General features: G+C 38.2%; 5 protein-coding genes and 1 non-coding gene across 9 annotated transcripts in view; 1 reads left to right on the plus strand and 5 right to left on the minus strand.

Annotated features, from left to right (window-relative positions):
• Positions 1-4: 4 nt before the first annotated feature.
• TRNAP-UGG lies at positions 5-76 on the plus strand. Its single transcript has one exon. It is a non-coding gene; the product is annotated as a tRNA-Pro (tRNA).
• Positions 77-501: 425 nt separating this feature from the next.
• On the minus strand, positions 502-5676 carry LOC103928367. Of its 2 annotated transcripts, none has more exons than XM_009337396.3 (3): positions 5523-5676; positions 4070-4225; positions 502-3984 (listed from the first exon to the last, which is right to left on the minus strand). In XM_009337396.3, the coding sequence occupies exon 3, from the start codon at positions 3867-3869 to the stop codon at positions 627-629; it is 3243 nt and encodes a 1080-aa protein (XP_009335671.2). In that variant the 5' UTR covers positions 3870-3984; positions 4070-4225; positions 5523-5676; the 3' UTR covers positions 502-626. The 2 variants fall into 2 exon arrangements, with proteins under 2 accessions (XP_009335671.2, XP_048433070.1); XM_048577113.1 differs by lacking the exon at positions 5523-5676 and adding an exon at positions 5397-5517.
• A 3023-nt stretch (positions 5677-8699) lies between these two features.
• Positions 8700-12719, minus strand: LOC103934019 (bifunctional 3-dehydroquinate dehydratase/shikimate dehydrogenase, chloroplastic-like). 2 transcript variants are annotated; one of them, XM_009343721.3, is made up of 11 exons: positions 12582-12719; positions 11937-12169; positions 11495-11600; positions 11089-11307; positions 10650-10996; positions 10468-10531; positions 10246-10354; positions 9986-10129; positions 9490-9638; positions 9162-9324; positions 8700-9043 (listed from the first exon to the last, which is right to left on the minus strand). In XM_009343721.3, the coding sequence occupies exons 1-11, from the start codon at positions 12600-12602 to the stop codon at positions 9000-9002; spliced, it is 1599 nt and encodes a 532-aa protein (XP_009341996.2). In that variant the 5' UTR covers positions 12603-12719; the 3' UTR covers positions 8700-8999. The 2 variants fall into 2 exon arrangements, with proteins under 2 accessions (XP_009341996.2, XP_009341997.2); XM_009343722.3 differs by lacking the exon at positions 12582-12719 and adding an exon at positions 12413-12550.
• Positions 12720-16369: 3650 nt separating this feature from the next.
• Positions 16370-20341, minus strand: LOC103928369 (FRIGIDA-like protein 5). Of its 2 annotated transcripts, none has more exons than XM_048577114.1 (5): positions 20198-20341; positions 18693-19949; positions 17899-18423; positions 16970-17142; positions 16370-16856 (listed from the first exon to the last, which is right to left on the minus strand). In XM_048577114.1, the coding sequence occupies exons 2-5, from the start codon at positions 19924-19926 to the stop codon at positions 16575-16577; spliced, it is 2214 nt and encodes a 737-aa protein (XP_048433071.1). In that variant the 5' UTR covers positions 19927-19949; positions 20198-20341; the 3' UTR covers positions 16370-16574. The 2 variants fall into 2 exon arrangements, with proteins under 2 accessions (XP_048433071.1, XP_048433072.1); XM_048577115.1 differs by having other exon boundaries at positions 18693-19946; positions 20198-20323.
• Positions 20342-21128: 787 nt separating this feature from the next.
• LOC103934020 lies at positions 21129-23348 on the minus strand. The gene is made up of 3 exons (XM_048573050.1): positions 22626-23348; positions 21775-22346; positions 21129-21406 (listed from the first exon to the last, which is right to left on the minus strand). The coding sequence occupies exons 1-2, from the start codon at positions 23287-23289 to the stop codon at positions 21973-21975; spliced, it is 1038 nt and encodes a 345-aa protein (XP_048429007.1). The 5' UTR covers positions 23290-23348; the 3' UTR covers positions 21129-21406; positions 21775-21972.
• A 583-nt stretch (positions 23349-23931) lies between these two features.
• The window catches only part of LOC125473903 (nuclear matrix constituent protein 1a-like), a 6834-nt gene continuing 5833 nt past the window's right edge, over positions 23932-24932 (minus strand). The window contains exon 3 of the mRNA XM_048577325.1: positions 23932-24574. Coding sequence (XP_048433282.1) covers positions 23932-24574 — 643 coding nt within the window. The remainder of the gene's footprint in view (positions 24575-24932) is intronic.

Genomic DNA, 24932 nt, shown 5'->3' on the forward strand with positions numbered 1-24932 from the left:
AGGTGGGCATTTGGTCTAGTGGTATGATTCTCGCTTTGGGTGCGAGAGGTCCCGAGTTCGATTCTCGGAATGCCCCTCTACTTACAACCATTTTTTGTTTTTCTATTTTTTTTAACAGTTTTTGGGACTGTTATGCCCTTTGTTTGAAACAATCCCACCTTCGCTGGTAAATTACTTAGCCATATGAACAACCTTGGTAGTCCAACCTAATCTCACAATTACGACAAGTTTACTTGCTTGAAGTGATAAAGTCATTTCGTATGCGTTTGTAAACACACGAGAAGTCGGAAAAAATACGTCTGTTTTAGTGAGTCAAAAGTTCGAGTAATTCCAATACTCATTACGTGTAAACAAGCATGCCGTTGGTTTAGAACTTTCTTGCCACTAAGACTCGAGAAATCTGAGAGGTAACGAAACTAAATGTGGCAGTAATGACATCGCCACAATGACGTCCCAATGATAGAACATGCATACGATGCAACACATGAAGCCGATCCACAATGCAAGAAAAGCAAAGAGAGAATAACCTTGAAGTTCATTCCATTCTTCACATGCAGCAACCCGAAAGAGTTATCGATACATCAATGGCAAAGAAAGGATGCCACATTTTACCACATTGCTTAAATTTAACTAAAAACGATTGTAATAGTACCAGGAATTGATAACTGATCAACCTCCCAGCAGCTTGCAAGCTGGATGTCAATCTCCCCGGTATGAAGAAAAGCCGGAACTTGGTGAGAGAATCTACCTAACTCAGCCCTTGGTATGTCTATGATGCCATTCTTCGATCTGTGGATTCTGGGGGCCCTAAATAACGACTTGGATCCGTTAACGTGTGGCAGAACCGCAACCTTTGTGCTTTCCTCGTTATCTTCCAGGACTTGTACCATTTCACACTCACTCTTCCCTGAGTTCTTGTATAATGCCCAAACTTCGCCTTTCCTGGGGTATATTTCAAACATCGTCTTCCCAATAGGTTTGGCTTTCACACAATGAGAGAATGACGGGCGGGAGACGACCATGGTTTGACCACTCTTGACTTTAAATGTCCCACAACAAACCGGTTCAGTCGTGTCTTCTGGTAAGCAAGGTTCGAGCAACGCTACATGGAGTTGAAATTTTGGCTTCAACACAATCTTCTTAACTTGTGCGTAAGTCCTAGGCATCCCATTCTTGTCACTATACAGTGCCCAGATTTGATCAAGCCGAAATTTGTCCTCGGACTTTTGCCCATCAAAGTCATAGAACTGAGATCGGGATAAAATATGGAGAGGAGATGAAGATGAAGGGGCGACGGGGATTTTCAAGGAACTGACAGAAGGATGATCCCTCACACTTGAATGTGCCTGACTAGAAGTAGAGTTGACTTTCATCGGAGTGAAGCTGGCATGGCTTGTATCGTTGGCGGAATCTGGGCACTTCACAGTTACATTTGGTCTCGGAATGTTCTTGCTTACATCCCTTGGTGATCTTCTAAGGCTGAAAGACTTACCATCGGAATCATTTTTCTGATGCTTCTTTGGTGTGTTGTTACTCTCATCAGTCTCCCGCGGAGTAGAACTTCCCCTAGGTTGAGTTTGGTTACCCTGGTTTGTGCCATTGTCTTCAGTAATACCTTGAGTTGCTTCTAGCCTAACAGAATTCGCAAACTTGCCATTTGACATTCGTGGAGATCTACGTGTTGAAGTCTCTCTTTCTGAATAGTTCTTCTCCTGTTTCTCAGCGGGGCATGCTTTCCCAGAACTCATTACAGGTTTGGTTTTGCTTTCGCTTATGTCACATGACGAACCATTAGCTTCAGTATTCATGGTTCTGTTGTCCGTCTTCGAAGCAATGAGGTCGTCAGAATTGGTGGGCAAAGCAGCAGGATCAAACTCAAAGGATCCTTCTGGAACACCCTCTCTCTCAGTACCTGTCATCTTGAAAGAGGGAATTCGATGAGAAAATCGATATAGCTCATTCGGTAGTACTTGAAACATGACAACCCCATGCTGCTCCCTTCGCTGAAATAGACTGACAAAACCTTTTACTTTGCCCAGATAAGCAACTCCAACACCATAATTTTCGACAAAATCCGACAATACTTCCACAAAATCAAACTTGTACGGTAAATGCTTTTCAGGCTCAGAACTCCACCCAATATCCCAATTCTGGTAGAGAGCCCAGGTTTCTCCCTTCTTAGGATATACGAAAAAAGAGCTTCTGCCACTGCCTTTTATGCAGTGCATCTGATGAGAAAACATAAGATGATCTGTAACTTCTTCAGTGGCACCAAGCGTGTACTTGCCACAAGCAACAGGCAACTCCTTGTTACACCAAGCAACCTCACGTTGGTCATCTGGACTGGGCTCCAACCAGGTGAATCTCAGCTTAAATCCAGGGGAGAATACTTTCTTGATACGAGCATAGAATCTGGGCAGTCCATCTAGTGGATCGTAAAGAGCCCATGTTTGATTAGCACTAAACACATTCTCTAACGTATCCACATCAAGCATGAACTTATTGAATTCAGGATCAGGAACCAGAACGCCTGCTGGTATGGATGTGGATGTGACATTTGAATTTGGTCCAGAACCATTATCAGCTTTGGACTTATCGTCATCTTTATCTGGCATAGCTGCTTCCTCCACCTTTTGCTCGAATTCAGCAGTTTTGCTTCTTTTGCTGGGCAAACATTCTTCTAGAGGGGCATTCACTTTTTGTTTTGCCTCTTTCTTATGTCCACCCACTGCAGCAGTAGTAGCACAACCTGGTTGACTATTATTTTTTGATACCCCAACATCCGCAGCTGCATTCTTCCTCTCCATTTCAGTATCACTGGAAAATTGACTATCCGTCGACCTTTTGGGCAGACTCACAAAATCATCATCATCTTTTAGATTTTCATTGTAAGAAAGATTCTGTTTGATCCTCGAAGATCTCCTATGGTGATGACCTTCATTGAGTTCAGAAGGTTTACAGCTTTCACTGGATTCCCTTCCTCTTTTTTTGTTCATATTTCCTGAAGTTTTTGAATCCTTGGATTTCACAGGAGACTTCACAGGACCAGACTGGGATATTTTAACATCAGTGGCAATTCCAGCCTTTGACGATGGATTTGAGGTTGCCTTTCCATAATGAAATCGTGTGGAGGATGGCTTTCCAGTACCACCATTACTTTGTGGGGCTGCATTTGAAGTACCCTGACTTGGAGGCTCTTTTCGATTTGGAAATTGATTCCCGACAGATTCTGGATGAGCACCCTGAGATTGAATACCCAAATCTTGAGCAACAAAGGCTCTTCTGCATTTTTGACAGCGCAGCAATCGATTTGCAAAATCTTTGAAGTATTGGTATTTTATCTTACAAAAAGGACAACATGTCCAGAATGTGTCTGGTGGGAACTGTGACTGAGGAGTATCATTTTGTTTCCTGACAAATAAGTTTCCATTTGACGGGTGAGCTGATGGTATTGAAGAACCAGTTTTCAATTGAGCTCTACACTTCATGTCGTACGTAGAGCGCTTTGCTTGGTCTGTTAGCACCCTGTTGGCTTCCCCAATCAACTTAAAAGCAGCCTCTGCACCAGCAAACTTATTCTTATCAGGATGAAGTAACAACGCCAGCTTCCTGTACTGTTTCTTGATGGTTACATCATCATCAGATTTCTGAATCTGAAGAATTCCATACCAGTCCATTTCAAATCCTATTTTGTTCTCCGATGAACAGTGAACTTCACAGACTGTAAGTAATTTCTCAATGTTCTCAATCCCAGGGAAGAGTCGTTGTGCCTTTTGTGCCATCTTCCTTGCTCCTGTAAAATCACTGTTTCGCATCTTTACTTCTGATAGTTGCATTGCTTTGAACGCCTCCTCTTTGTTGCACTCCATGGCTGATTTAGAATTAAAATCCACTTAAGTTCTTTCACATACAGGATATACACCAATACAAAGCAAATGAAATCCAACCCCGCCTGCCCACTCTCTAGTCATCCAAATCTTCACCCTGTACACAAGCAAAGCAACTTAAGTCAAGCATGACCCCCAGCTATGTATTTATCTAACTAACATGAAACAACAAGTTCACTTACCATTCAGTAAGTATTATCAAGATGATCAGGAGAAAATAGATCCTGTAAAGTACGAGAAACAACAATCTGGATTATCCTGAACAAAACGTTCAGGACAGTCCCATTCACATATAACTACCACCCAAACTGTGGAAGCCCAAGACAGAGATCTCAAACCTGCCGACCAAAATCCATTTTAAAGAATCAGAAACAATTAATATGTCAATCCATATTTATAGGGTCTTACTTTATATATTGAACAAAGTTTTATTTAAAAAACAATCAATTACAATCTTGGAGGACAAGGTATCAAGTAAATATAACAGAGCAAACATAATAAAGCTCTTGCATACGCAAAACAAAAACCATCATCCTCGATGAGCTGTAAAAACAGCAAATACAGAATCAAGAAAAATGGAAGTTCCCCACAATTTCAAAGTAGCAAAAGCCTAAACTGAAGCCCAAAAGCTTACTTTTGTCCCATAAAACATCCATCCCTCCCTAATAAAATCTTCCGACCTCTTCTTATTCCTTTCCCACCACACACCCATACTACAGAAAATACCCGCAACTCTACCTTTTCCTTCTTCCTGTCGCCTTAGACAAAAAAATCCAAGAAAACCAATAGAAATAACCCTATCAAGTTACAAGTGCTGTAGCCTCTTCAAATCACAGAAAATGGTTGGAGCAAAGAAAATATCCCAAATTACTTCCATCTCCTTCTATCCACACCGAGGGTTGCCAAAAAACCATTTCGCAGCAACGATAACATGGAAAACTATTGCCGCCAACCACGGGAACATTATGAAATATGGACAATCTGTATGCATCATTGCATGTAGAAACATACATATGCAATGCGTGTGCTCTAAACGAAAATTCACATTCCTGCTATCCCTTTCAAAAGTATCAGCATCTGATGCATCCAATTAGTCCTTCAAATCACACCCTAAAACTCAAAAGTAAAACTGGAAAAAAAAAATACCCAACCATATTCCCCAAAAGACCACAGTTATTCAAAAATCATAGAAATTTCAGAATACTTTAAAAACTAAAAACAAAAGGACTTGAGCGCTTAACTTTCTAGCTCCCTCCATTAATTTTCTCATCTACCAAAGCATACCCTCACAAACAATCATATTTTCCCAATGCACAATATAATCAACCAAAATCCAAACATATTAGCATACACAAATTACAAAAAACCAAAAATGATATTTGCAAGCCAACCAAAAAGTACAAATCAAAGTAAATGCATGATCGGAGATCCAGAGGTGGAGACCAAACAGCCAAAATTAAGCTCAGCAAATAAGCATTCCAACAAAGCAAGGAGCTAGAGTAAAATTACCCAGGATCGGATGGCTAAATTGTAATTATGCAGAATTTCAAAAACCCTAGAAATCTCGCTGACCAGAATTAGCTCGGTGAGATATGGAGAGAGAGAGAGAGAGAGAGAGAGAGAGAGGGAGCTTACTGGTGATCGTAGATTGCTAGGGTTTCCACTTCTAGAGAGAGAGAGGAGAGAGAGAGAGCGGGAAGCGAAACTGAGCGAAATAGTTAGAGGCAGAGCGGAGAGAGAGGGTGTGGTGGCGAGATGGGGAAGAGGAGTCTGAGTTTCGTGTGAAATTCCAATTTCGGGTTTATTTATCCTGAAATATTTTGTTCGCGGGCCGCTAAAACCAAAGGCTGTTGGTTGGGGTTTTTTGGGAATTTCACTCTCTTCTGCGTCCAAACTGTCAATGACATTGGCTTCCATATTTAAATTTGAAATTTCAGGAAATGTCTAGACACAGTGGGCTTTGCCACTTTGTTGTGGTCTTGATCTCCAATAAGGACCGTTGGATTGGACGACTTTGCGGGGTTAGGGTTTTTACGCGTTGACTGCATTGGAATTATCCCGTTTCTGGTTAGACCGGTGTGATGTTAGCCAAAGATGTTCAATACGTTTGAGATATTTTCTTGAAAAATTGAAGAGTTGTTGAGAGGTCTGAAATTATCGATTTAATGAAAGAGATCTGTGTAGTGGATAGACATAATTTTAAAATTTAAACTTATTCAATGGTGATAAATATGGTATGAGCAAAAATGCACCCTTTAATGAATGACTTTGAAGCTATCGATAATCTCATTTCTAATTAAATGGTGTGACGTTAGCCAAAAGACGTTCAATATGTTAGAGATATTTTCTTGAAATTTTGAAAAGTTGTTGATAGTTCTGACATTATCGATTTAATGAATGACTTCGAAATTATCGATGTTCAATGCGTCTAAGATATTTTCTTGAACAACTAAAAACTGGTGAAAGTTCTGAAATTATCGATTTAATAAATAGCTTTTTTATTACTATTACAAATGGTACTCTACGCTAATCTACACCGGTCATCAGGGCCAACCCAGGCCCAGTGCGGGCAGGGCAACTGTCCGGGACCCAAAATAATTGGGGGCACCAAAATTATTAGGGCGGTATATTTGTATATATTTTCATAAGAGTATAAATTTATAAAATTTGGTTCATTGACAAAGAAGTTTAACTAGAAATAGTGGTTTCCTTGTTTGAACCTGATAAGGAGGTTTTGAGTTCAAAACACCATGTGTGCTTATTTACTTTTCAATTTTTACAAATTGCTTTTCATAAAAGTATAAATATATAAAATTTGGCTAAATGATTAAGAAGTTTAATTAGAATCAATGATTTTTGTTGTTTAAAATTAACGATAGGTCCTAAGTTCGAAATGCTAAGTGCATGTTTATTCTTTTCAATTTTTACGAATTTTTGTTTGGTTGTTAATTTATTTTTAATTAATAGCTAGTAGCTATGTGGGTTGTTATTTTTAAACATTTGTTCCAATTCAAGTCTAATCTTCCACAAAGAGTAATGCGTTGATCAACTTTTTAGATCGAATTTGCAAATCATATAACGTGTCACCAAAAAATTTAATTTAGTACCAATTTATTACTTATACATATCAATTAAAGACTCAAAAATATCATTATTTTTTTAGTCCCATATTGACAAGGTTAGTAAATAAGAAAAAAACACCTCACAATTTATACAAAAACACTTTAAAAGTTCAGATGGAAAACAAAACTCATATCTATCTACTTGTAAACCTAGAGTTTTTTAGTTTCTCTTCTCACGATACAAAATAAATTATTTTTTCCTTGTTTCTAAATTATTAAGTTTGAAGTGATTTTCTAAGTATAATTTTATCGATGTCTTACGTGTGAAGACAAATAATTTTCTTATATAAAGTGAGGGCACATTTTTTGACGTCATCCCGGGTCTCAAAAATCTCTAGACCGGCCCTGCCGATCATAATGTGTTAAAAAGGAAGGCCCTGAGCATAAGGATAGTCCACCATTTGCATAGGTTATCTTTAAATAATGACTAAGTAATAAACAGTTGCGAACATATAATTTGTACAATAAAAATACGTTAATAACAAGTGGATGGACAATGTGATGAACCCGGCATGGTGGAAGGACATACTTTTTGAATTATAATTGCATCCACCCATGGTGCACCTGTTTAGCACCCACTTGTAATCGACAAATATTTACCCTACAATTATCCAAATCAGAACTATTTGTTTTCTTGGTCATCATTTATATATCATTTTATATAATAAAAGATTAAATTGAAGATTAATATAGTCATCCATCTAAAAAGAACAAATCGAGGATTTATTACGAGAATGTTAATCATTACTAAAACCATTGATTTCTTCTATATATGTATAAATATATGAATAATTAAATGCTCTCCAATTTAAGAGATCTTTTCTTAAGATAATCTTTGCATGATTTTTTTTTATGAGAATGAACCATATATATTATGAAAGTTGTACCGTTAAGTGAGTATTATCCATATTATAAAGGTTCAAGAGTAGAAATTAAAGTAAAATGGTCATTCAACTTTAATCCAATTGGAATAATGATTCCTTAACAAAAAGTTTATGACTATTGGTCCCTTAACTTATAAAAATGTGCAATAATGGTTATTTTCGTCAACTCTGTTAGAACTTCCGTCAAAATGAGTCACATGCCGTGATGCTTTTCGTAATTTTGTTATAACTTTAATCAAAATGAGTCACGTGCCTCGCACGTGAGACTGAATCATGGGAAAAATATGGAAAACCAAAAATGAAAAGTTGTAGCTATGATTCCTCAATTTTAATCCAATTGGAGAAATGATCCATCAACTTTAACCCAATTGGAGAAATAGTTCCTTCTTTAACCCAGTTGTAGCAACAATCATTCCAACATGACTCATTTTGATGGAATTCTAACGGAATTGACGAAAAGGACCATAGGTACACGCTTTGATGAGTTAAGGGATCAATGATCATGGATTTTTAGTCGAGGAATCATTACTCTAATTGGGTTAAGGTTGAGTGACCATTGTTACAATTTTATATAGAATTAAAAAGTGAATATCCATATTATAGTGGTATTCAGTAATAAATGATATGTCTTAGATTCGATTCTCGTCAAAGACGTCAACCAAATTGTTATGGCTGAGACATTGTGTAGCTTAACCTAACCCCCGTTGCCTCTTACATTGCACACCTCCCTGTTTGGAGTGATTTTCAAAATAAGCCATGAGGTTTCAATTTTCTCCTATTGGCTGTTGGCACCTAAGATTTTGAAATTGTATCGATTCACGCATTTTGTCTAATGAATTATTTATGACCTAAGGTAAGTACAAAACATTTCGAAATTCATGTTCACCAGAATCACAAGACACTCCATATGTGAAATTGAAAATTTTATTGGTAAAACATGGTAAGTTAATAGCTACAACAACAACAACAAAGCTGTATCTCACCATACGAAGTCGGCTGTATGAATGATGAAACGCCACTGCGCTAGGTTTTGTGCTAAATCTTCCCGTTAACCACAATTGGAAAAGCACAGGATTGGCCGGAACGGGAGATTTGAGGCACATTCCTCATGCATTTCTTGCCAACACATCCCTGATCAGTTGCTTTGGTGCTGCATTAGTGAACAACGAAAGGAAGGGAACATGAGATAACGGTTGAAAAGGCGGTTAATATGCAGAAAGATTTTACAGAGAAATTTACAATTGTTAAGTCTTTCGTGTTGAACTTACCAGGTGAACCAGAAAACTTTTCAACCTGTACAAATGCTTGATTGAGGAACATTTCCGTCCCGGAAACAACGGCTGCACCAGACTCTTGTGCTTCTTGTAAGAGTCTTGTCCATTTAGGTGTAAGAATGGCATCAAACACCAAAGAATAGTTCTTCAAAGCGTTCTGTCAAAAGAAAGAGCGAAGATATACGTCAAACGATGAAGAGATATGCGCGACTGTCCTAATCATAATAGAAAGAAATATGTTGCTACTTAGTTGCAACGCGAAGGTTCAAGAAAACATAATCTTTGTATCGAATTGATCACTTTATGTGTAATGCGGACAAACCTTGGATAAGGGTGTTTGATCAATTCTCGGCTTCATTCCAACCGATGTGGTGTTTGCAAGAACCATTCCCTCCTCTGGATGGAAATTTTCCAATTCAGCAAGAGTGATAGCTTCTCCTCCAACTTTGTTTGCAAGTGCCTTGGCTTTGTCTAGCAGTTGGAAGAAGAAAAAACTATGAATTCTCGAAGAAATAGGACCATCAATCAAGCTGACTAACGCAGTTGCCACTTCAAATTACATGGAAAAAGAGATGGAGAGAACGGATTTAAGTAAAACGATAGTTCCTCTCCATTTCGCATCAAATCAATATTTACGTTCTATTTCATCAAAGCGTAAGGCAGTTTTTCGGTTTTCACATGATTCGTAGTTAACCTTACAACATTTTATGAAGTTCATTATCTTTTCCTTTCCCAGCATTTTAAGCTTGTATTTGGTAAAGGATTAAGACCGAGAAACTTGGCAATCGGAGTAGAAGGACATGACTGAAGTTTCTCACCATATGTGCGATTGGCAACTACCACTCTTGCTCCTTTCTGTTTTCCACCATGTGCAAGTGCCTTTCCAGCACCACCAGCTCCCATGACGACAAATAGTTTACCAGCTAACTGGGAACCAGATCCATTACTTGAACCATTTAATGCTGCGCAGAAAATAATAGCGGTTTGTTATCCACCCTATCAAAATAGCTCGATCCAGGAACTGATTTTATAACAGTTTGTCCATGAATATTGAAAAGCTTGTGAAATGCAAAGAAACCTTGAAGTCCTTCCTCAATGGCTGCAATTGCTCCAAGATAATCCACATTGTAGCCCTTTAATTTCCCATCAGCCGGGTTCCTGATCATGCAACTAATAGCTCCTATTTCCTGTAAAAAACAGCTAGAAGGCTCAACGATCTTTTCTAGAGAAATTTAATGTCAAAATATTGACACTGTCGGGATGGGATGCTATGACAATATGCGCGAAAGAAATAATGTACCTTGGCATTTGGATCGATTTCATCACAGCATTTAATCCCAGCGTCGTTGTGAGGAATTCTATAACTGCGTTTCATATATATGAAAGTCACTCCATTTTCTGAAAGAACTCACTGGGGAATTCCTAAGTGAACTTACTAAAAACAGTACAAGCTATGCTGAAGTTTCTGAGATCAGAATTTACCTGTATCCAACAAAGTCGGGGGAGTTATAAGTGTCAATAAAATTCGCAACGTTATCAACCAACAAAGGCAAATAAATTCCATTGAAATTGATAGATCTGAATGCTGCATTGTAAAGATGAGGGATTTTGCTGTGACTGATAGGATTTCCTATCACACCAAGTACTTTGGTATCGGCCCCTATAAGTCTGAAGTTGTATAAGTCCAATAGATCTCTTACGGTGGGCTGGCCAGGAGCCGATACTACTCCCGCCTCTATTGTACCAAAAGTGAGGAATGCACCATATTTTGCACTAAGTACGCGTGAGATCAAACCCTTCTCTCCCATAACAAGCCCTATCATTGGGACCTGCAGTTTGAGTTGAAATGTCATTTATACGCTGCAGAAGATGTCGATAATGAGATGACTCAAAATCAGATGAACGGGTTTGAGTCACTTACTTGAGAATGCGCTAATACTTGAAATACACGTGCAGAGTCGGTGATGTCTAAGCCAGTTGTTGCGATCTTCACTATGTCAGCTCCCGTAGCTTGTATCCTTGCAACAAGATCACCAATTTCCTCAGCGGATGGAGTTTTCTCATAGTTGTGTGAAGAAACAATGATTTTGACCTTTTCTGGCTTCCTCCCTTGAATGGAATTGTAGAACTCGTCGGCTACCTTCAAAAGAAAAAACCTCGAAAGACTTAATGACTAGATTAGCAGTTGCCAACTTAGGTTCCGATGGACTCATCGCAAGAAAAACAAATTCCAACTTTTATACTTTTATGTTCGTCTCTGCTTTAAGCTAATAAGTTTTATGTCATTAGAGGTTGCATAACTATTCAAAGATACGTGAAATTCGTACCTTAAGTTCGACATCAATAAAATCCGCTCCCAAATCCATGGCTACATGCAGTGCATCTTGTCGCTGCTTGTCGTCACCCTTGTATTGACCTCCTTCCCATGCTGGCCTACAAGGTAAATGAAGCATAAGAAATACTGCTAGACCGCACTTAACAGAGACACTACCACGCCGAAATGAATTCAACAAAATACGCAAAACATATATGCAGCAGCAAGGCCAGTTTGAACATGAAGCAACTAAAAGAACATACACAAAGCAATCAAACTACTCGTATCCTTTAGTCTAACGCGATTACTCAGCATCCAAAAACTCGTAACTGTAGACTCGGCAGACATTATTCAATCCGACGCTCTTAAATTCTTGAACTCCAGAACCGTAACTAGTATATACTGTGAATAGATTGCATTAAACTAAGTGATATATCAATCGGTTCAACGATTACCTGTAAGTGACAAGGGTAGGCAAAGGACTTTGTTTGATCAATACACTGAGGTCGTGTCTTGGACTGAAGTTCTTCAAAAAATCAACCCGAAGTTCAACGAGGTCAGCGCCAACTTCCTTTGCCTTCCCCATTTGGACCAGCATCTGATCAACTGAATCCGCCACTACCGGCGCACATATCAGTGTGGAATTTCTTGGAGTTCCATCCATGATATGAAGATCCGAAGCTGCCAACTGAAAGTTCACCAAATGAAACAAACAAAAATAAGTACACAGGTTATACAATTCGCAACATGAACCTACGAAACTACACCACATTTTCACACATATGGAGCAGAAAGGAATTGACTTCTTCGGTTAGCAATGGAGGCAAATGAAAACCCATAAAAACCAAAAAGCCCAAATTTTCTGGGTCGTTTTTATTTTCCCTCCATTTGCTCAGTAACCAAACAAGTAGCATTCAAATCCAAAATTTACCAGTTTGGCACCCAGAGAACCAAGACTCAAACAAGTAGCATTCAAATCCAAAATTTGCTATAATAATCCTCACTGCCCTCTTAACTACAGAACAGAACAGAGGAGAGAGAGAGAGAGAGAGAACAGAGTAGAGAGAGAATTGGGGTGCAGAAATAACAAGTTACATTACCGGGAGGGTGCCGCGAGTCATTTCCCTTCAATTGCGTAAGGTTTGGAACTTCAAAGGTGGCTAGCAATGCCAGCAAAATCAACTCCTATTGGTCTACAAAGAGAGAGAGAGAGAGAGAGAGAGAGAGAGGAGAAAACAGAGTAGAGAGAGAATTTGGGTGCAGAAAGAACAAGTTAGATTACAGAGAGGGTGCCGATAGTCATTGTCCTTCAATTACGTATGGTTTGGAACTTCAAATGTGGCGGCGACCAATGCCAGCAAAACCAACTCCTATTTGTCTAGAGAGAGAAAGAGAGAGGAGAGAGAGGGAGGGAGGGAGGGAGACAGTGAGGTTGGTGCTTGGTGGATGTGGTAGGTGGAATATATAGAAACAGGCCAGAAGAAGCCGTAACCCTCTTCCCTTCTTCTCTGATTTTTTTTCCGATCCTGCTAAAGGAAAAGGAAAAAAAAACAATAAAACATAAAGGATTTTCAGCCAGTAAATCCTAGTAAATATATCTGCCATTAGCTTTTGCATTTTTAACTTTGTATGGACGAATTTTTTTACCGAAACTAACTAACTTTTGAAATTTTGGAATCGGTTACTTCCTTGGCAGAGGAGCAGGGCAGCTGGAGCGGAGGCAGTAGGTAGATGAAGCAGGTTGAAATTATCATATTGCCCTTCTTGTTGGCCCACTTGGGAACGAACCAAATTGGATTGCAACTCTGACCGTAAAATTGATATAATTCAAACCGTTCATTCTTTTTATTAGGTTCGAATATTATTTTTCAAAATTTTTCTTAAATGTGAAATTCGATTAGTCACTCACGAAATCCGACAAAAGGATTAACCAAAAAGATATTGGAAAGTACGAAGGGTCAGTTAATTTCCCACTTGTCCCACCTACCTGTGTTTTGTCTTTTCCCCCAATTGCAATTGGCAAGTCCTGGCGTATATAGTGAAGGTTTGGTGTGTGCCCGGCCAAACCTAGATCCACAATTTCGAGGGTTTTTATTTATTTATTTTTTCCTTTTCATATTTGTACTTTTCGAAGGTGGGAATTTTTTCTGGTAACGTAGTGGTTAGAGAGAGATTGATTATTTCACCACCGGCTAAAGTATATTCACAATTTCAAGCTGAAAGGACTTATGCGTGATATCTAATTGTCAATTGATACCGGTATGAATTTATTTTATAATTTACAGATTGCAAACCTTTGAGGACTACTGGTAGGGAAACTCAAACTTCGATAAGGTGGCACATAGGACGAAATTGTGAATTGAGGCAACCACCACATTGTCTGTTTTGTATAGATGTTTTATGTAATTTTATTTTGTTTATTTACTAATGGTTTACATGTGATCAGATAAGAGTCCATGCTTTTCATTTGATGAAGAAATTTTTCAATGTGTTTTGAACACGAGATGATACGCTATATGCAGTGACGAAGCCACATGAAGGCGAGGAGTGGCAGCCGTCACTCCCCTAACCAGAAAACCCGATTGATTCAACCCCTCCGGACTGAAGGGGAGAGCTTTGAGGAGGAGATGAGGTGGGGCCGACGAAAAGAAGACGAGAGTGGGGTTGTAGGATGGCAGAGGTTGGAGGAGGTGAGGGTTGGTCAGCCATGTCTAGTGGGGTTTATGGGAGGAAGAAGAATGTTGTTTGGTTATCAGGTTATGGGAGCAAGTAGGATGTTTGGTTATCAAAATAGCAGGAGCTTGGAGCAATCAAATGGACAGTTGTAGCATTTTTATTGAGCTATATAATGGTCAGTAAAAATGGTTTACTGACCTATCAGCAGGCAAGTATTATCCGTTTGGTTATCAGGATAGCAAGAATTTGGATGTGAGTTTTAAAGATGGGTGTTGGACAATTATTGGGCCACCTAAGTTAATAAAAATTAGGTACCAACACCTTACCCCAATATTATCCTGCTAATTGTTTGTTTACTTTTTTTCTCTCCTAAAATATTGTGTTGACCATCACTTTTCTTCCGGTCTTTATCTTTCTCCCCCACTTGTTTGTTTACGCATTTCCCCCTCTCCTTTTTCTCTTCTGACCCCACCTTTTTTGGTGGTTTATTAACCCATTTCTCTCTTTTTATTCTTGTATCTATTTTTATTTTCTCTTTTAAGACTCCCACCGTATTTATCTTAAACTCTAATATTATTTATAAATATTGTATTACTTTTTAAAAACAATGTAAATATTGTTTAATGCTTATTTTATGATAATTTAAATCGCTCCGGGCTCCTACCTAGATCTCACATAGGCACTTAGCTGCTAGGTCTCAGTTCACTGTTTGACTGGCACCTAACATTTTTTAGGATGTAATCCTAACCAATTTAAACTTATTACATTGGCTTTGATATTATTGCTTACAACTACTTTGGTGGAAAGACTATTTTCTAGTATGAATATTGACTCAAAACTTTGCACTCTCTAATGTGAAAGCAACCACTTCGATTGAACCTTACACTCTTTTGAATTTCTCCTCTCCTCTCGGCAAATCCTGGCTTCGCCACTGGCTATATGTTATTTATGATACACTTGGGAAAAGGTTTTTATTTTTTATTTTTTTATTTTTATTTTTTTCAATATCATTCCAATTGTATAATTACATACGATATTCCGCCCTTAGTTTCGAGTAGAGTTGGCCCACCACCACCTTATGAGTCTTGAGTGATTTGGATGACAAGTAATTGTCTTTGTAGATAATAGTGGTTTGGAATTTAGATGGTCTTTCTTTGAAGCAAGAATGCAACTTGCCTTGATGATTTGATCCCAAAACGGTAATATGTTCGTATATTAAGTAGTTAAAAGTATTAATTTGTGTTTTAGATCGTATGTGTCAAACATAAATTCAAAAATTTTACAGGAGTTTGTAGTTACGTGCCGTCACAAAATGCATTTGCTATTGCGGGACGATGGCAAATATGGCAATAAAATAGAAAGCGACGGTACACAGCAGCCAATGCTCTTGACGGCCATAATTTTTTTGAATTTGTCCTTGGATTCATTCGGACCCATCCTTATAAAGCACCAAAGGTGTACTAATCAACGGGCCCTCGAAAACCTACTTTCTGTTGTGACAAAATAAACCAAGCCTAACCGATGGGGTCGCCTTTTTACATATTTCATTAAGTTGATGGAGACGGGCCAAATGCCGTCGCAAAAAGGAATTTGGGATATATAAAAAAAAAATAATAATAATAATGATTATGTTGTAAAACTGACGGTTTGTGCAGTGGAATAAATAAACAAGATACAAATTACGAGGTTCCTCTACAGTCAGTGTGACTGGAGTACGTCCTCGAAGCAGCAGTGATACATTCATTATAATCTAGAATAATAAGATTACAAAGATAACTATTTCTATTATCTCCTCTCTTCTTCCTCTCTTCTTTCTTCCTCTACCAGTCGTATGTCTATCTGGGTATATTTGCTCTCCTTCTTCTCATTCATTTTATAGACAAAGCTTTAGACAAAGTTGTGGTGGGATGAACATTGAATTGGTAGTGGGATAGATGGGCATCCACAATGAAAAAAAAAGATGGATCTTGATGTATGATAATTTTTTTTCATTTTTTCTTTCTTTTTTTTTTTTTTTTCAAAAAATGATTTTCGCATTCCTATTTTCATTTCTACATTCTTTGATTCGTTTCTAGCAGTTGGATCTTTATAAATAAAATGAGAAAATCAAAGAAAGGAAACAAAGGGGGGAAGTGGAACGAAAACAAAAAGAGGAGTGCAGGAGGAAAAACGGAGTGCGAATAGCATTCCCAATTCGAATGTCGTATTTAAATGCAGACAAGGCGTGGTCGATTTTTTATATAAAAGATGACAATTGACAAAGTGACCCTGCTCCAGCTAAGAGCCTAAAATTTAGTCAAATTAGATACATATCACGACAAAACTGTCAATTTTCCGTCACTAAAAGTAAGAAGTGTTTCTAGGTTCACAGTACAGGGATGGTTTTCGGAACCAGGATGTACATTGTACACGGTCCATCATGGCTCCTCCTTCATCTGCCTGAGACGTTTACTTTTACGGCATTGTTCAGGTTCAGTCCTGATGGGTAAACGGCTCCTTCTACGCTTCCCTTTTTCGTGCTCTTGTTCATCCTTGGGGACAACAGATGGCATTGAACTTCCCGAATTCTCCTTAAGTTGTTCCAGCTTAACGATATCTGATTCAATTTCCTTGGACGGGAACTCAGACTCGAGATTGCGATCTTTGATGTATCGAATCAGATCTCTCAGCTCAGCTATTTGGTTCCCTAAAATTTCATCCTGTGAGCAAAATTAAGCCATGAAAGATGTAAAATTTCAGTTATTACACTGAGGATGGTTCCGATTTAAGTATTTAAGCAATAGCTATGGGATGTCAAGAAGAGTAAAGCTACCTTTTCATCAAGTGATTCTTCTTCCAGCCATATTGTGCGGTAGGACTTTCGTGCATCCTCCACATATTCTTTCAAGAGTAGTGCGGGCGAGAACTTGTCATTTAACTTGAAGGCACACATGAATTTAACAGCGTCGATGACCTCCTTCCTTTCAATGAGATTCTGAACAACATCTGTTATGTTTAACACAAAGTTGGAATCATTAAACTGCTCCACAGAAGTTTCAAAAGGACAATTGCAAACTTAAAGAAGTTACCATTAGCAAAAGCATTAAAAATAAATAACGTTGACAATTTATTCTGTTGCTGCGTTCATGCCATTTTCCCAGTTAGCTTTTGTTTCGGAGACTCAAAAAAAGATTCTATTCCATCGATCGCTTTTTCCGTTTGCCCTTTTCTCTTTATATATTTATATTCTTTTGATTCATTTGCCTGTTCCTTTAAGTGATCAAACAGAGAATCCCAATGATGACAACACGATTCATGAAACTCTCATCCGAGGAGAGGACAACAGTTCCCCGACAAACTAAATATCAACCATCAAAGGATACACTTGTGTGGAAATTTGTTGAGCTTCCGAACAACAGTATATAAATAAAATATAAAAATAAAAAAAATCCCAACAAAATCAGTATCTCAACAAGATGATTGACTCATGAAATTTATCACAGGCTTATCGGTCATGTTTAAGCTATTTGCTAATATTCGACTGGTAATCAACTCCTGAAGATGGTCTAAAACCAACATAAACCTATCACCCTAGCACAATAGACATAAGAATGGCATTGAGGATACTCATAGTTACAAATGCATATAGCCAAAATTTTGTAAGTTGCAGAAAGAAATTAATTAACATACAAAGAAATAGGTAAGAGAATGGTACTGGAACACAAATGTCACACCCTCAAAGTTAATATTCAAGAAACTTACCAGGTAATATCTTATCCGCAAACTCAAGTGTCTGACATAACTTTGTAGCCGGTTTATGCTGACATAACATCCCAAGAAGCTTTACAATATCATCTCCATTTAAAGTAGAAAGGAGTCCATATGTAGCTATAAACTGCAGAAAACCCAAAATCTCCATTGAATTTCCGATATCAGCTCTCATTTTTGCTTGCCACTGGACTGCTAGCTTTACTGCATCTTCTTTCACAATAGGTCCAACATCCGGTTTAACTTTCATTAGATCATTCAACATGGAAATATGATTCTTCATGAAAGATTCTTCAAAACCAACACATCCGTTTCCCCAGCGCTCATTAAAAGATTCTTGCATCAGCTTCAAAAAAAGATTTGCTGGGTCAGTTGACCTTTGTAAAACTGCAAGCATTCTGTTTTGCATTGGCTGGTTCTCACTTAGTGAAAGATTTGGAGAAGATGAAGTTGCTGCATTTCTGACATGTGAAGATTCTGGTTGCTCAAGTTTAACAGGGAAAGAAACGTTGATTTCCGCTATGTAAATGCAAAAGGAAACAAAGAAAGATAGTATAGTGAGTGACAAGTTTTGAGTTTACAGTATTATGTGGCAAAACAAAAGATCGATTCAGAAGTATATGCAAAGTGTAAATCTTGCAGAATATACCCACAAGGCAAAAAAGGAGACAACTGCTATGAAATATGTTTAGAAATCATTGCTTTTGTTAAAGTAAATGCCTCCCCTACAACTTCAAAATATGAAGAGAGATATATTACATAACCAAATAAAAATTAGAAGAGCTTACCAGGTGCCTGATTTATGATACCAAAGGCCTGGAGTAGTTCAGTAGCCTGTTCTTGCATAGCAACTATAGCCTTGATAGTCTTCTCCTTACACTTTTGATTTTGGATGTGTTCCTCCGTGGATTTTTGAATCGAATCAAATTCTTTTTGTTTCAATTTGAGATCCTTGACCTGTTCTTCAAGTTGCCTCTCTCTCATTTCAAGTCCACGGGATCGTTCTCGCAACAAATTTTCTTCTAAATTCATATGCTTTTGGCGCTCTTGATTCATGGAATCAACTTCTTTCTGTTTCAATTTGAGCTCCCTGATCTGTTCTTCAAATTGCTTCTCTTTCGTTTCAAGTCCACGAGAACGTTCTTGTAACGACTTTTCTTGTAATTCCAATTCCTTCTGCCGTTCTTGCATCAACTTCCTGAGTGAATGACAATGCTCTCCTTGCAACCGAACCTCACCAAGGCATTCACTAACCCTACTCTCAATCAAACTGAGTCCTTCAACTTTTGACTCAACTTCTTTTTCTCTCAGTTCAAGCTTCCCCACCCATCCTTCGAGTTCCATCTCTTTCGATTCAAGTTTACAAAACCACTTCTCCATGGATTTCTTAAGCATGTCAAAATCTTTCGCCTTCACCTCGATTTCCCTGATCATTTTCTCTCTCGATTCAAGTGTCTTAGAGCATTCCACCATTGATTTCTGAATCAGCCGAAGTCTCTCATTTTTCGATTTCATCTCTTCCTGACATTCTTCGAGTGATTTCTTTGCTTCCCTAATCTGCTTATCCATCAAATCAAACACTCTCTTCCCCTCATCAATAGACCCCTTAAACCCTTCCAATTGCCTCCGTTTCAACTCAATATCTTCATTGTACTTGCTCACTTTCTCTGTCCCTTCCTCAATGCATTTCTCAACTTCCAGTAACCGTTTCTCTTTACCATCAACCTCTTTTCTTTTCTCCTCTGCCAACCTCTCGATTTCGCGCAATTCCTCATCTTTCGATTCCATTTCCGAGTTAAAGTTCACAACTTTGGCTTCCAGCTCCGTTTCCCGGTCCTCAACTTCTTTGATTCGGGTCTGGAGCGAGTTCCGATCCGAGTTAATGCCGTCCTGTATCTCCTGGAATTGGCTCTGAAGCACATTCCGAGCGGAGCCCATCTTCTCCAAAAGACCCTTCAGTTGCAAGGAACCATTGCACTGCATCAACTCCGATTGTTTCAAACGGGTAACCATCTTCGCCATTGTTGATCAAGTTTGCTTTTCTTCTAAAAATTAAAAACAAAATAAAATTAAAAAAAATCCAAAAAATTAAGAATCGAACTGTTACGAACACAATTCGGTTAAACACGAAGAAGAAAAAGAGAAAACCCTAATGTGTCTAGTGTGTTCAGTTAACCAAATAAGGTGCACTTTCAATTTCTGAGAAAAACAAAACCCTAAAAACAGAGAACGTGAGATTACTGAAAGAGAACGAAAGGCCGCCATTGCTGATGAAATGAAAGAAACTGCATACCTTTGAGTTGGGATTTCTCAGCTCTGGCCTTGAAATCGACGGCTATGGAGGAAGGACGGCGCAAAGCTTGACGCTTTAGCTGCTGTTGCTGCTGCTTCTTCTTCTTCTTCGAGCTCTCTGAAGCAGTGAAGCTCCACCAGCTCGGTCGTTAGGAGTAAATGATCATGCAGATCATACGGACAAAGCAACGGCTAGGATTTATGGGGACTGTCTTAGTTAGTACCGCACGTTCGGCGGCCACGTGTCCAGCCGTACTATTTTGGCCTTTAGTCGGTCAATTTTTGGTCTATCCTGTTTGACTTGGGGATTTGGCGGTTAATTAACCTTTTAACTTGGTATTTAGCGCCTAATTGATTTATTCTTTTATCTTATTTTTGTCAACACTATTACTTACAGATAATATTATTTCGGCGTTTATCGAGGCATGTTATTTTTCGAATGGTTGTTTTAGGAATTGGATCCGTTTTGAACTTTTGTGTTCGGAGTCTTAGGAAATGAGTGAATAGAGATCGTTGGTTTTGTATGGTAGATCAGGAAAATAAGTTAATGATAACCTTTTGATTGAATTTGTGCGGCCCAGATGAATTAATTTCTAAGTTCTAAACATTAAGGTCCAGACCGGATTTAATTCCTTATCCTCATTGAAGATGTTAACATTTCAACAAAAATTTGTTTGACAAAAAAAAGAAGAAGAAAAACTGATATTTTTTAAATTTGGCGCTTAATTAATCTTCTCAATTCAATGAGATTAAAAATGTAACTCACTTTTTAGTTGTGACAAATTTATCACATAACAAACCTATATTAGAGTGCGGTTTATTTTTAAATGTGGGACACAATTTTATGATCGACTAATGCCACTGAGACTATAAATTAGTTGAAGAAAGAACCTCAACAACTAAAAAATTAGTAAATCCCATTCATATTATTTTTTTCGTCCTCAAACTTGCCCTTCCGAATAAGTAAACATGTCATGCCAACCTCTTCTAAGTAAAACTTTATAAACTATATTTTAAACATGATAGTTCAAGCAAACTCTGAATAACATGTTTCCACTTCCACACAAGCAAATTCTGAATAGCTGCTTCCCCTGAATGCAAGTAATGCCGCTCAATATTTTTAATCACGGCAGCTCACTCAGCCGTCTGAGACGCTTACATTTGCGCCGTTCCGGCGGTTGAATCATGAGGCTAAGATTCTGAATCAAATCTGCAACATTTTACGACAAGAAGGTTGCCATAAGGAGAATAGCATGAGCATATATAACAACTTGAACTTGTAGAACTCACTATTACTATAAGCAAACATAACCGAACATATTGCAGATGGAACAGAATCCTAATTACGCAAGCTAACCACAGAACGCTAGTGATACAAGAACACTATATTCCGACGAGATAACAAGTGTTCTCGAAAAACTAACTACAAAACCAATCAGAAGTTACACTTGTAACAACCAAACCAACTATAACCGAAAAATTTGTAAACAACTGAGAATACATAGATACAGACAAGAGCAATGGTAGTGGAACACAAGCATGACGAAATCTGTGAATGTCGATTTTCAAGAAACTTACCAGGGATCTTATCTGAAAAACCAAGTGTTCGGCATGAGTTTAGAGCCATTTCATCCAGATAAATCATCCCAAAAAGCTTCACAATTTCATCTTTGTTAAAGGCAGAAAGCAATTCATATGTAGATATAAACTGCAAAAACCCCAAAATCTCCATGGAATTTTCAGAATCAGCTCTCAATTTTGCCATCCACTGGAGTCCTAGCTCTTTAGCATCTTTTTCACATCAGATCCAATACGCCGTGTGACTTTTGCTAGATCAATCAACAGGGAAATGGTATTCTCCATGACAACTGCTCCAAAACCAACGTCTCCGTTTCCCCAGCATTGACCCAAATGAGTTTTTATCAACTTGAAAGCAAGTTTTTCCGGGTGCAATGATATTTGTAGGGCAACAAACATTCCATTCTGCATTGGTGGGTTACCACTTGAATGCTTGTTTGGAGAGCCCTGCACATCTGTTGCATCTGTAGTGGCACTCGGTTGAAGATTTGGAGAAGATGAAGAAAGTACATTTCTAACCGGTGAAGATTCTGGTTCCTCAACTTTAACAGCGAAAGAAATGCTGTTGCTCGCTATGTGATTGCAAGAAGAAACCAAGAAAAGGATAAATAAGAAGAAAACTTGCTAATAACCTTTAACAACACAGTTACAAAAGAGGGACAAATAAAACTATTTACATTTTTTAGGCCAACAAAAGGAGAGACTTACATAACTTTAAAGCTCCAAAAAAATCTTTGCAGAATATAACATTTTTAAAATTTCTTTATAAACCATTTCTTGAAACAACATCTTAAAGTAAATGAGTAATCTGGTAATCTACAACTCTAAATGAAAAAGTATAGAGAGCTTACCAGCTGCCTTGTTTGTGGTCTTAAGTGCCTGGCATAACTCAGATGCTTGTCCATGCTGAGCCACGATAGCAAGAAGACTTTGAAGCTCCTTTGGATCACAAGCAGTTGTGATCTCATACACAGTAACAAGCTTCAAAAAGCCCAAAACCTCCATACCATTCTCGCTTGCCATCGTCATCTTAGCCTTCCAATCAGCCGCCAAATTCATTGCATCTTCTCTCACCTGAAGACTTATTTGTGGTGAGAATATCTTCAACTCCTGTAACAAAAGAATACAACTCCTCCTAATAACTCTCAAATCATAATCGGATGTCTCTGAGTTGTCTCCAGTCGAATTTGAAGGGTAAAACCCTTGCATTGCATTCAAAACTAGTTTTGCTGGGTCAGATGACGCCTGGAGAATAGCTGAGATTTCGGTGCCAACTAAATCAATTCTTTTCAAATGCTCATTCATGAGCAACTGCAAGCCTCTTCCATCCCTATTGGTAATGGTAGCAGGGGTACATAGCAATTGCTGATCATTATCCACTTCAGGATGGACATTGGTCTTCTCCTTGGATTTCAGGTTTTGGATATGTTCCTCCGTGGATCTTCTAATCGAATCAAATTCTTCCTGTTTCGATTCAAGCTCTTTGACTTGTTCTTGGAGTTGCATCTCTCTCATTTCAAGTCCATGTGAACTTTCCTGTAACAACTTTTCTTTTGCATCCAAATGTTGTTGGCGTTCTTGTTGGATAGTGGCCAAATTAGGCTAGGAAACAAAACAATATTGATGAGGGAACATCATGATGAGGATTATGTTTCCTTGTTTTGTGGCTTGATTTGTTCCTTATTTTGTGGCTTGATTTGCTCCTTGTTTTGTGGCTTTTTCAAAGCCATAATTATTTGGCTTTCGGGTGAAAGAAAGGAGGAGAAGAAAAGGGGTTGTTTTTTATTTAAATGCCTTGCCAAAGGAGAAGGAACGGATGAAGAGAAAAGCATCCAAAGAGATGGTGAGAGCATTTGGCTCTACCATGGGCACGGGTGAGAGAAATCAAGAGAGCTAGAGTGAAAGATCTCTTGTGAAAGAACTCTTGGGGTAGAGTGAGGCTCTTGGGAAAATTCTGTGAGTGGGTGTACAAGGGATATGGGATTGGGTTATGTTGATTTAACTCATGTGTAACTTGTACTGTTTTTCTCATAGTGAAGAGCAATATCTCTCCGAGGACGTAGGCAGGTTTTTGCCGAACCTCGTAAATTTCTCGGTGTCTTTATTTCTTGTATTTTTAAACTATTCAACTGTGGGTTTGTATGTTGGTGAAGATAATCAGCCAAGGCACAACAGTTCTTTAATCAGCGAATAAGATTGTTTTTGTTTTGATTCAAACTCTTTGACTTGTTCTTCAAATTGCCTCTCTTTCATTTGGAGTCCATGGAAACGTTCTTGCAACCATTTTTTCTGGGAACCCAAATGTCGTTGGTCTTCTTGAATCATAAAAAAAAAAACATTTTGATTTGATTCAAACTCTTTCAAATGTTCTTCAAGGTTCCTCTTTTTCATTTCAAGTCCATTGGAGAATTCATCCAACAACTTTTCCTGTGAAATGAATTGCTTCTGGCTTTCTTGAACCATTGCATCAAATTGTTTTCGTTTTCGTTTCAACTCGAGCTCTTTGGCCTGTTCTTCAACCTGCCACCATTTCATTTGAAGTTCATGGAAACAGTCTTGTAACAACTTTTCTTGTGTATCCAAATACTTCTTGTGTTCATGAACCATCAAATCAAACTTTTGTTGTTTCAACTCAAGCTCTTTGGCCTGTTTTTCAAGTTGCTTCTCTTTCGTTTCAAGTCCGTGGGAACTTACTTGTAACATCTTTTCTTGGGAATCCAAACGATGTTGTCGTCCTTGAATCATCAAATCAAACTGCTTTTGCTTTGATTCAAACTCTCTGATCTGATCCTCAAGTAGCCTATGTTGAGAATCAATGTCAAAATTAGGTATGGTTGAGGGGAAAGTTAGGCAATGTTAGGTATGGTTGAGTGGAAAAAAATTAGGTGCAATTAATTGGTTTTGTGGGGTAATAAATAATATTAGTTTAATTAAGTGTGTGGTGTAGCTTTCATTTGGTTTGCTATAAATACCCAAGTCCCCAAGCATTGTATATCATCCAAGGAAAAACAAAACCTAGAGCTAAATAAGAAAAGTTTTGCTAATTAGTTTGTTTTGTGAGCTTTCTTTAAGAGTGTGCTCTATTTTCTTCTTCTTGGGATCATTAGAGTTATCTTGGATACTCTTCTTATTCAACAATTGGTATCAGAGCCAAGTCG

Source organism: the organism of the source record quoted next, unplaced genomic scaffold (genome assembly GCF_019419815.1).
Source record: "Pyrus x bretschneideri cultivar Hongxiangsu unplaced genomic scaffold, Pyrus_bretschneideri_v1 Contig11, whole genome shotgun sequence".
In the NCBI taxonomy this organism is placed as follows: Eukaryota; Viridiplantae; Streptophyta; class Magnoliopsida; order Rosales; family Rosaceae; genus Pyrus; species Pyrus x bretschneideri.